The following is a 12,246-nucleotide window of genomic DNA, read 5'->3' as shown; positions in this document are numbered from 1 at the left end:
AATCCAAGATCGCAGATCGCAGATCGGGGGAAAGGAGGAAAGGAGGAAAGGAGAAGCTGCGCCTCCAACATGAAAACTGTGCGTGCTGTTGACATTGGGTCATAAATTCTGGTGAAAAACAGACAACAGTTTTCATTGTTTGGCTGCTCAGATGCAAGACTTTTGTTTGGACAATACACAAATATGGGCACTAGGCAAACACCGATACGCTGCAATAGACAAATAAATGCCTCGAATGAAATTGGGCTGGGCTTGCCGATTGAGGGGTTTACGGGGTATAGTTCGATGGAGTTTGGATGGAGAAAGGATGAGGAGTAGAAAAGTACAGAAGTGGAAAAGGGGAGGCTGCAAGCAGCTGTCAGAGCCAAACTGTTGATTTTGCCGTTTGCAGGCAGAGTTCCGTCGAGTAAACAAGGGGCAATCAAATGGAACTACCCCCTGGCTGCAAAAACCCAGGCCCAAAATCAGGCCAAAGACGCCACCAAGCAACCTTGGCAAGTTTGCAACTAGGCAAACTTCAGGTCGCAAATGGGTCAACCAGCCACGTCACTTACTGACCTACTTTCAAGTTTTTGGGTGGCGAAATCTGTGTCAGGGAATGAATTTACCACGGAGTGAATTTATCTTGTGCAAAATCTAGAATTTGTAGGCCAATCTTTAGTGGTTAATATTAAGGTAGTCCATAAAATAAAATAGTAATAGTAATAGTAAAAATAGCAACGACCAAAGTTAACTGCATTCATAATTTAAAAAACAAATTTGATTTTATTATATATATGCTACTGAAAATGCCATTACTCGCTTAGCATGACTTAGATTAGTTGACAATTTCTTCTTTCTCCTTTTCCGAATACTATTAATAAGACTATGACCCCAAGTACACCAGCAGGAAAGCCAAGGATTCGTTCCAAAGTAAATCTGTTCCTGTTTTGGATTGGCAGGCACAGTCCCAGGCCGTAATCCCATCAAAAATTCTTGGTCAGATATAAGAAAAGTAGTTGTAGCTTCAAAGCCAACTAACAGCGAATAACTTTGTGTATTATTAATGAGTCCTGGAGCAAAATATCCTTAAAACGGGCCAGGTCCTGGTTGATTCCATGCCAAAACGTTGCGATCCTGTTACTGGTAATAAGGGATACCCAACCAAATATAAAATTAGTGGGAAAGGTGTTGTTTTAGCACGCAAACATTTAATATTAGTAAATTTGTTACTATCAAGTTTAAAATTAAAAATTTAAGCATTTTTCATGAAGTGCTGCTATTTTATTTTTGGCATAATTTTGTCGTAATTAACAAAGTTCCTCATTAGATTAATATTATTTTTGATATATGGGCAATTCTCCAGAAGTACAACCGCCGCCAAAACTTTAAATCTATTAAAGTGAGTTTTTTTTTAAAATAAAGTAAATTTATGTAATATAAGCATTTTTGACATTTAATTATAATTTAACTATATCATTTAAGTTAGGTAATTAAGTTTTTCATATAAGAAGAATATGTACATTTTGTAATTTTAGTGAAGACATTTTGTTATGTTTGAAATTTAAAAAATAAAAAAAATATGTTAAATATATTACAAAAAATTTTAAATGCATTCTATGCTCTTCTAATTTACTCAAAAAGTATTAAAGAATTTAAAAAATATGATGGAAGAAAATGTTGAATGCGTACAAATGTCGCGTGCGACATCAGAGAATTACCCATATGTATTTGAATTTTGGCGGCATCAATTGAACTGATTTTACAATTTTGTATGGTTTGTGTCATTGCTTACTGTTACTGTGTCATTGCTTACTGTTCTACTTACATTTCTATATTCTACACGACGCCTTACATATGATGGCATGAGTTTATTATTCATGATCATAAGGTTTCCAATAACGAATAGAATAAGAAAAATAATACCGATCGAAAAAATTTGTTTTATGTTCTTTTGGTCAGTTTTCTTCTGGTCCTGCGACGTCACTGGTTTCGGTTCATCGGAAGCATTCAAAATGCAATCACTGGACTCCAGTTCGACCAAATTCGACTGGAATGACGGTTATCTTTACAAATTACGTACACTTATTTTATCAAATAGCGTCTAACCTGTTCATTTAATCGTTTTGTGATGTTCGAATTGCAAGTACTGCAATAATTTTGCCAATCCGTCAGGTTGTTGTGATCCAAATCGATGAAAGGTGTAACGCATGCGTCACAGGACATTTTTTTGATGCTGTTATAGGTAAGATTCACACTTATCAAAAGTGGCATTGCATTGTATATGCATCTAGACAAGTATGAAATGTTGTTGAATGAGAGATCCAGGTAGAGAATGTTCTCCCATATACGTGAAATCAATTTCTCTGGCCATTTCAGAAATCCATTGTGTGATAGATCCAAGGACTTAATAGGCTGCCGAGACAGACACTTGAAATCAATGTCATGTCTATTTTCACAGTCTGCTTTCATTCCATCCTGATCAGAAAACAGGCAGCCACAAAGCCGCTTGTTTGGTAAGCATTGTATGTTAGGTATCAGATAAGTAATGATGATCATAATTAAAATCTGAAAAATTAAATTATTATTTTGTTAAATGAAATCGATTATCGAAAATAGCGAATGCCTATTGATAAATAAATAAACAAATGCTTGATATTACATTAGTTCATAAGTAAACAACTTTCTGCGAAGCTTTTAATATAGTTCTTAACAGGAATTATCAGCAATAAATGTACTTATATGTACATTGTATATGGTTTTCAACAGCTCAATGCTATCTTTAAACTGGCTCAGTATACTTATTGCTCTGCTCAAGTGCAGAAGTACAAACTCAATAAAATTAGGAAACAAAATACTAAAAGTGGAAAATAATGAAAAACTAATGATTTTTGCCATCTTCTACATTTCTTTCTTTTCAATGTATCAATAAGTTTGTAAACTATTCAACCTCGTTGAATACGAATACTAATACTAAGTTCTTTTTCAACAGATAGCGATGTTATCAGGAACGTACATACATATATGCAATTGCAAGACTTCCGTTCTTATAAGAATTTCGATGTGCGGACTGGAGATTCTTTGAAATTGGACAAGTGTTGAGTAAGTAAAATGTATGTACTGTAGAATACTATCTGTTTTATTTAATCGGATATTTTCTATCGGCGTTTTCGCCATAACATGGGCAAAAATGGCCGCACCACTAAAATTGCTGCTAATTAGCTGTGCTAACTATGTCTATCCCTACTTTGTCGGCTTTCGAAAAAAAAACAAGAGAGAACGCTATAGTCGAGTTCCCCGACTATCTGATACCCGTTACTCAGCTGGTGGAAGTGCGAAGGAGAGTCTTAAACACTGAAAGTTTTTGGCAATTTGTGGGCGTTAGGGTGGGCGTGGCAAAAAGTTTTTTTTGCAAATCGATAGAAATTTACAAGACTAATACAAAAATGAAAAAATATCAAAACATTTTTTAAAAGTGTGGGCGTGGCAGCTTTGGGCGGTTTGTGGGCGTTAGAGTGGGCGTGGCAAAAAGTTTTTTGGCAAATCGATAGAAATTTAAAAGACCAATATAAAAATGAAAATATATCAAAACATTTTTCAAAAGTGTGGGCGTGGCAGCTTTGGGCGGTTTGTGGGCGTTAGAGTGGGCGTGGCAAAGAGTTTTTTGGCAAATCGATAGAAATTTAGAAGACCAATACAAAAATTAAAAAATATTAAAACATTTTTCAAAAGTGTGGGCGTGGCAGTTTTGGGCGGTTTGTGGGCGTGGCAACATGAATCGACAAACTTGCGCTGCTTCTATGTCTTGGGAGTCTGTATGCTTAATCTCAACTTTCTAGCTTTTGTAGTTCCTGAGATCTCGACGTTCATACGGACAGACAGACGGACAGACGGACGGACGGACAGACGGACGGACAGACGGACATGGCCAGATCGACTTGGCTATAGATCCTGATCAAGAATATATATACTTTATATGGTCGGAAACGCTTCCTTATGCCTGTTACATACTTTTCAACGAATCTAGTATACACTTTTACTCAACGAGTAACGGGTATAAAAATGTATAAATTTTTGCATTTTTGATAAAAATTTACCATCATTAAAATTTGCAAAAAGTTTGAAAATGGCAAAAAATTGCATTTTCCTTTTTTGAGCACAGTTGGAAGGGAAATTTTGTGACGTATTCAACGGGGTATGGCATTCCACTTTTGGACAACTATTTTTACTGCTATCGAAAAACGGATTACTTTTTATCAAAAAATCGGAAACAAATTTTATTTTTATACCCGTTACTCGTAGAGTAAAAGGGTATACCAGATTCGTTGAAAAGTATGTAACAGGCAGAAGGAAGCGTTTCCGACCATATAAAGTATATATATTCTTGATCAGGATCAATAGTCGAGTCGATCTGGCCATGTCCGTCTGTCCGTCCGTCTGTCTGTCCGTCTGTCCGTATGAACGCTGAGATCTCAGGAACTACAAAAGCTAGAAAGTTTAGATTAGGCATACAGACTCCAGAGACATAGACGCAGCGCAAGTTTGTCGATTCTTGTTGCCACGCCCACTCTAACGCCCACAAACCGCCCAAAACTGCCACGCCCACACTTTTGAAAAATGTTTTGATATTTTTTCATTTTTGTATTGGTCTTGTAAATTTCTATCGATTTGCCAAAAAACGTTTTGCCACGCCCACTCTAACGCCCACAAACCGCCAGAAGCTTCCACGCCCACACTTTTAAGAAATGTTTAGATATTTTTTCATTTTTTTATAAGTTTTGTAAATTTTTATCGATTTGCCAAAAAACTTTTTGCCACGCCCACAAACCGCCAAAAAGTGTCAGTGTTGAAGACTCTCCTTCGCACTTCCACTAGCTGAGTAACGGGTATCAGATAGTCGGGGAACTCGACTATAGCATTCTCTCTTGTTTAATCTGATATATTCAATCGGCATCTTTGCCATAACTTGGCCCAAAATGGCCGCACAGCTAAAATAGAGTGTGAGCGTTAGTGGCGGTTCGTAGAGTTTTGTTCTCAAAAACCTAGATTGCTTGGATGTTGGACTTGGTTGCGGTGCCCCATAGATGTATGCCATATGTCCAAATTGGTCTGATAATCGCCTTATAGATCAACAGATCAACGGTTGCCCATCAGCCAGTAATATTCCCTTACACGGTCCGCAGCCTTTCTTACGCTTTCTCAGTATGTGATCCCAACAAGTGACACGAGAGGTGGAACATCGCCGTAATCATCGACAAGTCCACCTTCGCCACCCGCCACGGCGACTGCCCTCCGGGGCAGTCAACGCAAATCCTATCCCTGAGGTAGCCAATCCAAACTACCTCGGTTTCACTCTAGATAGTACGAACATGGCAATCATTAAATAAACAAAAAAAATTTTTTTTCACCTTTCTGTTAGTGCGACCTTCGTATATATGTATATTACGTATATATATTACGTTATTGTTATATTATTGTTATACAATAATGGAAAATTTTCGAATTGGTATGTCCACTGTGATTAGATAATTCAACCAAGGTTTGAATAATGACGGTAAATCCCGGTAGATCTCTAACACCCAAAACTGTCACGCCCACACTTTTGAAAAATGTGTTGATATTTTTTTATTATTCTTGTAAATTTCTCTCGTTTCGCAAACAATTTTTTCGCCACGCCCACACTTATGTAAAATGTTGTGATATTTTTCATTTAATTGTTAGTAATGTTAATTTGCATCGATCTGCAGAAAAACACGCTCACAAACAGCAAAAAACTGTCAGTTCTGAAGAGCCTCCTTCGCACATTCACAAGCTGAGTAACGGGTATCAGATAGTCGGGAACTCGACTATAGCGTTCTCTCTTGTTTTTTGTTACGACCTGGCTTCTGAATAATTCTGAATAGAATCTACAAAGTCCTGGCGGCGCTTGACAGGGATCCGCTTCCATGATTTTTGAACAACCTCCCAAAGCTGTGGTCGAGATGTTGGATTTGCATTGCTTAAGTTGATTAGTATATTTGAAAAGGCATAAATTAAAAACAAGAGAGAACGCTATAGTCGAGTTCCCCGACTATCTGATACCCGTTACTCAGCTAGTGGAAGTGCGAAGGAGAGTCTTAAACACTGACAGTTTTTGGCGGTTTGTGGGCGTGGCCAAAAGTTTTTTGGCAAATAGATAGAAATTTACAAGACTAATACAAAAATGAAAAAATATCAAAACATTTTTCAAAAGTGTGGGCGTAGCAGCTTTGGGCGGTTTGTGGGCGTTAGAGTGGGCGTGGCCAAAAGTTTTTTTGCAAATCGATAGAAATTTACAAGACCAATGCAAAAATGGAAAAATATTAAAACATTTTTCAAAAATGTGGGCGTGGCAGTTTTGGGCGGTTTGTGGGCGTTAGAGTGGGCGTGGCAACCTGAATCGACAAACTTGCGCTGCGTCTATGTCCCTGGAGTCTGTATACTTAATCTCAACTTTCTAGCTTTTGTAGTTCCTGAGATCTCGACGTTCATACGGACGGACAGACGGACGGACAGACGGACATGGCCAGATCGACTCGGCTACTGATCCTGATCAAGAATATATATACTTTATATGGTCGAAAACGCTTCCTTCTGCCTGTTACATACTTTTCAACGAATCTAGTATACCCTTTTACTCTACGAGTAACGGGTATAAAAATATATTTCAGTGTGTAGAAGACAACACTGCTCCCTGGAAGAAAGAAAGTTGAGTTTTAAGCTAAGAGCGGAGGAAAAAACATATAGAGAGATTCAATGCCATTATAAGTAGTTAAAGTCCTTTTGCATCCTCTAAGGACACGAGGTTTGAGTTGAACTTTGAACTCGTCGTCGTTACTATTCGACGACGACTACTGAATGAAAATTGAGGTGCGAGGAGCCCACGAATGATGCCCCCACTTAGTCAAAGGCATATTATGAAATGATTGGAATTCGCCGTAACCCAATTAAACTTGCCAGTTGAGTTGCACTGATGAGTCGAAAACAATGCTATTTGGTGGAATACGTTCCTGACAGCTTAGTTTTGGCAAGTTGGGCAGGATGCATGAGCACAGGATTTGGTGGACTCCATGCTACGCAGGTGTAATGCAGTAATAAGCAATAATCTAAATATTAGTAAGCAATATTAAGTCAAAATGAAGTTTCTAAGTCAAGTTGCAATTTTAGTGCAATTTTAGTGAACATCCGAATTTATTCCTTTTATGTGATTTTTATATACATTTTCGAAACTATTAAATAAATAAATGTAAAACATTTGTGGTACACTTGTGCACCTTTCGCTGAGACGGGAGATCTTGGGAGAGTGGGAGTCCGGAGTCTGTAGAAACTCAACTGTCCTCAGATCTCGACTTTCATATGGACGGAGAGGCAGACGGACAGAGGGCAGTCGTACGGCTTACTATTTTGCAGGTAATAATAGCTATTTCATTGATGCAAGTTAACAATCATGCAAGTGAAATACAAGTAAAAGTAAAAATTACTAATACTAAGTGTTCTTCAACAGATATTCATGTCATCGTAACGTACATATGTACATATACATATATGACTAATCTAGAACTTACCTTTCCGGCCATTTTCTCTGCAACAGTTTCTTCAGTCCTTTTTTTGTTTTGATGACTCAATAAGTTTGTAAAATATTCAACCTCGTTGAATACTTATACTACAACTACTAACTTTTTGTTTCAACAGGTAGACTTGTTATCAGGAACGTATAGGCAGTGGCAAGTAAGACTTTCGTTTTTATAAGAATATAGATGTGCGGATTGGAAATTCATTGCAATTGGACAAGTAATTAGTAATTGAGTAAGTAAAATGCTTGTACGTATATTACTTACCACTAATTCACTGTGATCACATAAAATAATACCAATTTGTTTTCAGTTAAGTGAGCTCACTCTTGCAAGTATTCCTATTGATGGGAGATAATGATAGTTAGCGATAACGATATCGATATAAATATCTATATATATCGATCTTTAAAATAATTATGGATTATGGTCACTCTAAAAAGCGAGCGTGTTCGGAGCGTGAATTCGGACTTCCGCTATCTGAGTAACCGGAAGTGGACTTTAGCATTCTCTCTTGTGTTTTTTTACAAAATTCTTGACAAAATTCTGCGTTTGGTTCTTGTACAAGCTTAAAGCTTTTTTATTTAGCTTCAAATAACGATCTAATTTTTTAAATTAATAATATTGTAGCAAGATTGACAGGTGATATTAATAAAATGTAACAATTTATTTATTTTGAATATGCATAACATACTACATTTAAATAAGTTTGTCTTGTTGTGCCGGCCGACAGTGCGTATACTTGATGGGAGCGGCTCTGTGCTTGCAAGCAGTGCATAGTCAGATTTGTTGTCCTGCTTTCCTCCCACTCCCTCTCTCTCTCTCACTCTCTCTCTCTATCTCTCTCATTTGATTAGAATCTCTCTCCGGAGCGCGCGCACGCGAATCCTTGGCCAGTTATCGTTACTTTAGCGAAGTTGCGTCCCCGTTGGCAGCGCTGCCGGCGTCGACGCACCGTCGCGGCGCCGCCCCCGAAATACGAATAGGGGGCGGGACGGGGGGACGGGTGCGGGCTGGGGCAGTATGTCCTGCCATCGGAGTCCTTACTCGAGTCCTGTGGCTCCCGAGTCCGCAGTTTTGGACAAACACTCCGAGAGGCACGTCAGGGCCAAGCGCGCGCGCTTCTCGTGTCGAGAATTCTGTCTGTCTGTCTGTCTGTCCGCCAGCGTGTGCGTGAGCGTGTGGGTGCATGTGTGTGCGTGAGCCAATGGCAGCGTCGGTGTTAGCCAATTTCAGTTCGGTGGCAAAAAATACCGTGCCGTAATCGCGCAAAATATACGTGCAAAATACGTGCAAAAGTTTGTCCACCCCAAAACCGAAACCAAAACCCAATTCAAGTGCAAACGCAAATGCAAACAAAAATCAAGTGAAGTGAAAGTGCAAGAAACAAATAAATATTCGAGGAAAAGAAAATCCAAAGAAAAACTTCCAAGCATCGTTGTGCTAGCAACAAAATCAACAAAGTGCGCGGGTTGTGCGGGTTGTGGGCTGCGGGCTCTTCAGCTGCCAGTTCAGCTGTCAAAAGTTAGTTCGACTCGAAAGCTTAATGTTTTATTTCCATTTCCATTTTTATTTCTATTTTAGTTTTTAGTCACCTCACTCGCTTCCACCCTCACCTCCCCTTTCCTCCCAACCAAAGGCGTGGGCGGTGCACTGCGATAAATTGTGGGAATAAAGCATTGTGTTAGCTAGCACCTTCGAAAGTCATCTTGCACTCGAAAACTTCATGTAGTCGTGAACAATTGTAGTCCGGCAATTTGAAGTTTAAAATTAAAGTATTAGTTAGCTTAAGTTTAATGGTAGCTTAAGACTCCAAGGAGCTGCAAGGTTTTTTCCGTGTACTTGAGACTTAATTCTTATGGCAATGACAGCAGCTCAAGGAGCTTTTCTGCTGCTCTTCCTCGAGTCGCTTCCCCCAGAGCCTTGCTACTGGAAAAGTACGCTTTTCCAGAATTTCCGTGCTTAATGCATCGCTAGCAGCAAGCGAACAAAGCCATGGTATCTAGGATAGTTTAGCCAGAAACCTAGGTGCCTGTGTGTGCCTGCCAAGTGCATTACTCATACGCCGCGTTGACCGCTGGACAAAGCATGGAAATGAAATCATACCAACCACACACAAACAGAGGCAATAACAGTTAAGCTCACCTGTGTGAGGGTGTGGGTGTCTGTGATGAAAATTGTGAAATGCGTGCCGTGGCAGAAAAGAAAACAAAAGACAGCAAAATAAATGAAATGAAATGAAATGAAATGAAACAGAGCAGCAATAAAACGGGGCAAGAACAAAGGACGAGAGCTAATGTCTGAACCTGACCAAAGTCCAGAGTCACGCGAAGTTGCAACAACAAGAGTAGCAAAATATATATGTATATTTTTTAAAAGAGCACCAAGGTGAAACAAGGATGTTTCGGATGTTTGTGTGGCAAGGGGTTGGCGCAGAAACTACTTAGATCAGACTTCTTCGCACAGATCCGCAATAAATCAAGAATTCTGGTGTCCTGGCTGGGCAGACAAATGCAAATAAATTGAGGAATAATAAGCAAAATGCCAAGGCACTGGCAAATGGCAACTGGCAACTGGCAACGGGCAACCAAAAAGCGAAATGCGAAAAGCCGCCGCACAAAATGTGTAGCATAAATAATTCCACCCACAACACACAGAGTCAAAAACAAAAAAAAAACAAAAAAAAGGTTACACAGTCACTAGGGCGACACCAGTAGACTTTCAAACGCCGACGTTGGCGTCACAGCTGACGGCGACGTCGACGTCGACGCCAGCAGCGCAGTCAGCGGGGGCAGCAGGACCTTCGTACACACTCTCCCATTCATTCTCTCACTTGCCATCGCACTCTGCAAGATGTTCCTCTCTAACTAACCTACATCAACAGCTGTGAGTCGTGAGTTCGTGAGAAAAGTGCCACCCACGCAAGCCGCAAAAATGCGTAAAGAAATGCGATAATATACGGAAATCGTTAGCGAAATAAAAATGCCAACTAAGTAATATTATTTTTCAGTGTTTTAGCTGCTGTTGATACGTGTGCAAAGCCAGCGAAAGGAGTAAACAATTAGCCACAGGACAAATGCAAACGCCAGAGCGCGCTTTTCTCTGACTGTCACTCGCTGTCTCTTCCCTTCTCTGTCTCTCTGTCGCTGTCTCTGTCGCTCCCCTTCGCGGACCTTCGCCGGAACAGCTGTTCTCCATCTCTATCCATCAATATCTCGCCCCCTCTCTCTCTCGCTCTCTCTCTGGCTCGCACTCTCTCGTGGAAGCTTTCTCCAGCTTTTCTCCTGCGCCGAAGCGTGTGTACATAACCTAAAAACCCACCGCGCTCTGCATGTTGCGGTAGGCGGACGCAGGACGAAGGACGACGGAGGAAGGACGACGGAGAACGGAGGCGTCGCAGTTGCACACACAAGTGCAACATCGCCAGCAGCAGCAGAGCGACGGAGCGGCGACGGAGCAGCGTTGATGCCGTTGCAGCTGCTGCTGCGCAGCCAGCGACGACAGCAGCAACATTAGTGATACGAGCAGTAGCAGCAGCAGCAGCAGCAGCAGCAGCAGCAGCAGCAACGCCAGCAGCAGCAGCAGCAACAATCAGCAACATCAGCGCCCTGTGTGCACCGACAATAATATGAGGAGTGGCAGTTCGGAATTACTACTCGAGCAGCAACAACAAGAGCTACGGTTACGTAAAATCCGAGAACTGGCTCCGAAAAAGAAAAATGGCAATCGGCGCTTTCGTTCGTGGCGGGAACGTGCGCGTTTCTATGGCACCTCGACACTGGCCTTCTTCTCGGTGACCGCCGGCGCATCGCTGCTCTTCCTCGTACCGCTCTATGTGGATCCGGCGATATCGACGCTCAGTCACGATTTCATCGAGAAGCCAACGCTGTGCACGACAACGCGTCGCGAGGATCTAGTGGGCATATTCAATTGCTCGTGGAGTTCGTGTCGCGAGGGCTGCACCTCCGATCTGTATCGCTGCGTGCACATCTATGTGACGTTCATTGAGCAGAACATTACGATACCGGAGAATATGACCGATTATAGCAATTTTACGTCCGACATGGAGCAATCCGGGGAGGCGACACTGCTTGTGAATATCAAGGGATGCGGCTATCCGCCATCGGTGACGTGCAAGAATTTCAACGGCTACTACGGCATCGAGGGTGCCATCTTTCCGTGCTTCTACTCGCGAAAGAACCGGACCGTGGTGCTGACATCGTACAACCACGACGACCAGGTGGCCATGATCATTCACTTCTTCGCGGTGCCCTTTGTGATAACGGTCATCTCGTCCATCGCCCTCTGCATCATGCACTGCGACTGCCGCTGCAAGAAGGATCGCAGCCACCGGCGCAATCGGCCGCAGTGCCGAAGGCCGCGCATCGAGAATCTCAGGTGAGTGGTGACGAATTCTCCTCTCTTCGCGCTATCTCCCTCCTCGCTAACAATCCCAAGCTGTTCTTAAGACAGGTCTTTTGATAATCAATAAGAATTAACTACTCTCTCAGATCCCACAAATTCGTCACTAAACTAAACCTGTACTTTACATTGCCTTTACTTATAAAGTACAGATTCTTGAGCAATTAGACTTTGTATATGCTTACCAAACTTATCACGCCTCAAAAACCACCCAAAACGTGACTACCCCCAGTCACCCAGTTGTATTATTCAAATA

The 12,246-nt window shown here is 41.1% G+C and overlaps 2 protein-coding genes across 2 annotated transcripts in view; one reads left to right on the top strand and one right to left on the bottom strand.

Moving 5' to 3' along the window:
* Window positions 1-761: 761 nt before the first annotated feature.
* Window positions 762-8,188, bottom strand: LOC26534944. The gene is made up of 5 exons (XM_039375417.1): window positions 7,836-8,188; window positions 7,563-7,731; window positions 2,089-2,547; window positions 1,808-2,029; window positions 762-1,122 (listed from the first exon to the last, which is right to left on the bottom strand). The coding sequence occupies exons 2-5, from the start codon at window positions 7,572-7,574 to the stop codon at window positions 1,120-1,122; spliced, it is 696 nt and encodes a 231-aa protein (XP_039231351.1). The 5' UTR covers window positions 7,575-7,731; window positions 7,836-8,188; the 3' UTR covers window positions 762-1,119.
* A 445-nt stretch (window positions 8,189-8,633) lies between these two features.
* LOC6536452 (protein tipE) overlaps window positions 8,634-12,246 on the top strand; it is a 31,003-nt gene continuing 27,390 nt past the window's right edge. The window contains exons 1-2 of the mRNA XM_002096997.3: window positions 8,634-9,092; window positions 10,579-11,966. Of these exons, the coding sequence (XP_002097033.3) occupies window positions 11,197-11,966 (770 nt within the window). The 5' untranslated portion in view covers window positions 8,634-9,092; window positions 10,579-11,196. The remainder of the gene's footprint in view (window positions 9,093-10,578; window positions 11,967-12,246) is intronic.

This window comes from Drosophila yakuba, chromosome 3R (genome assembly GCF_016746365.2).
Source record: "Drosophila yakuba strain Tai18E2 chromosome 3R, Prin_Dyak_Tai18E2_2.1, whole genome shotgun sequence".
In the NCBI taxonomy this organism is placed as follows: Eukaryota; Metazoa; Arthropoda; class Insecta; order Diptera; family Drosophilidae; genus Drosophila; species Drosophila yakuba.
The sequence above is the reverse complement of the archived record's forward strand: the minus strand, read 5'-3'. Positions and strand labels throughout refer to the sequence as shown.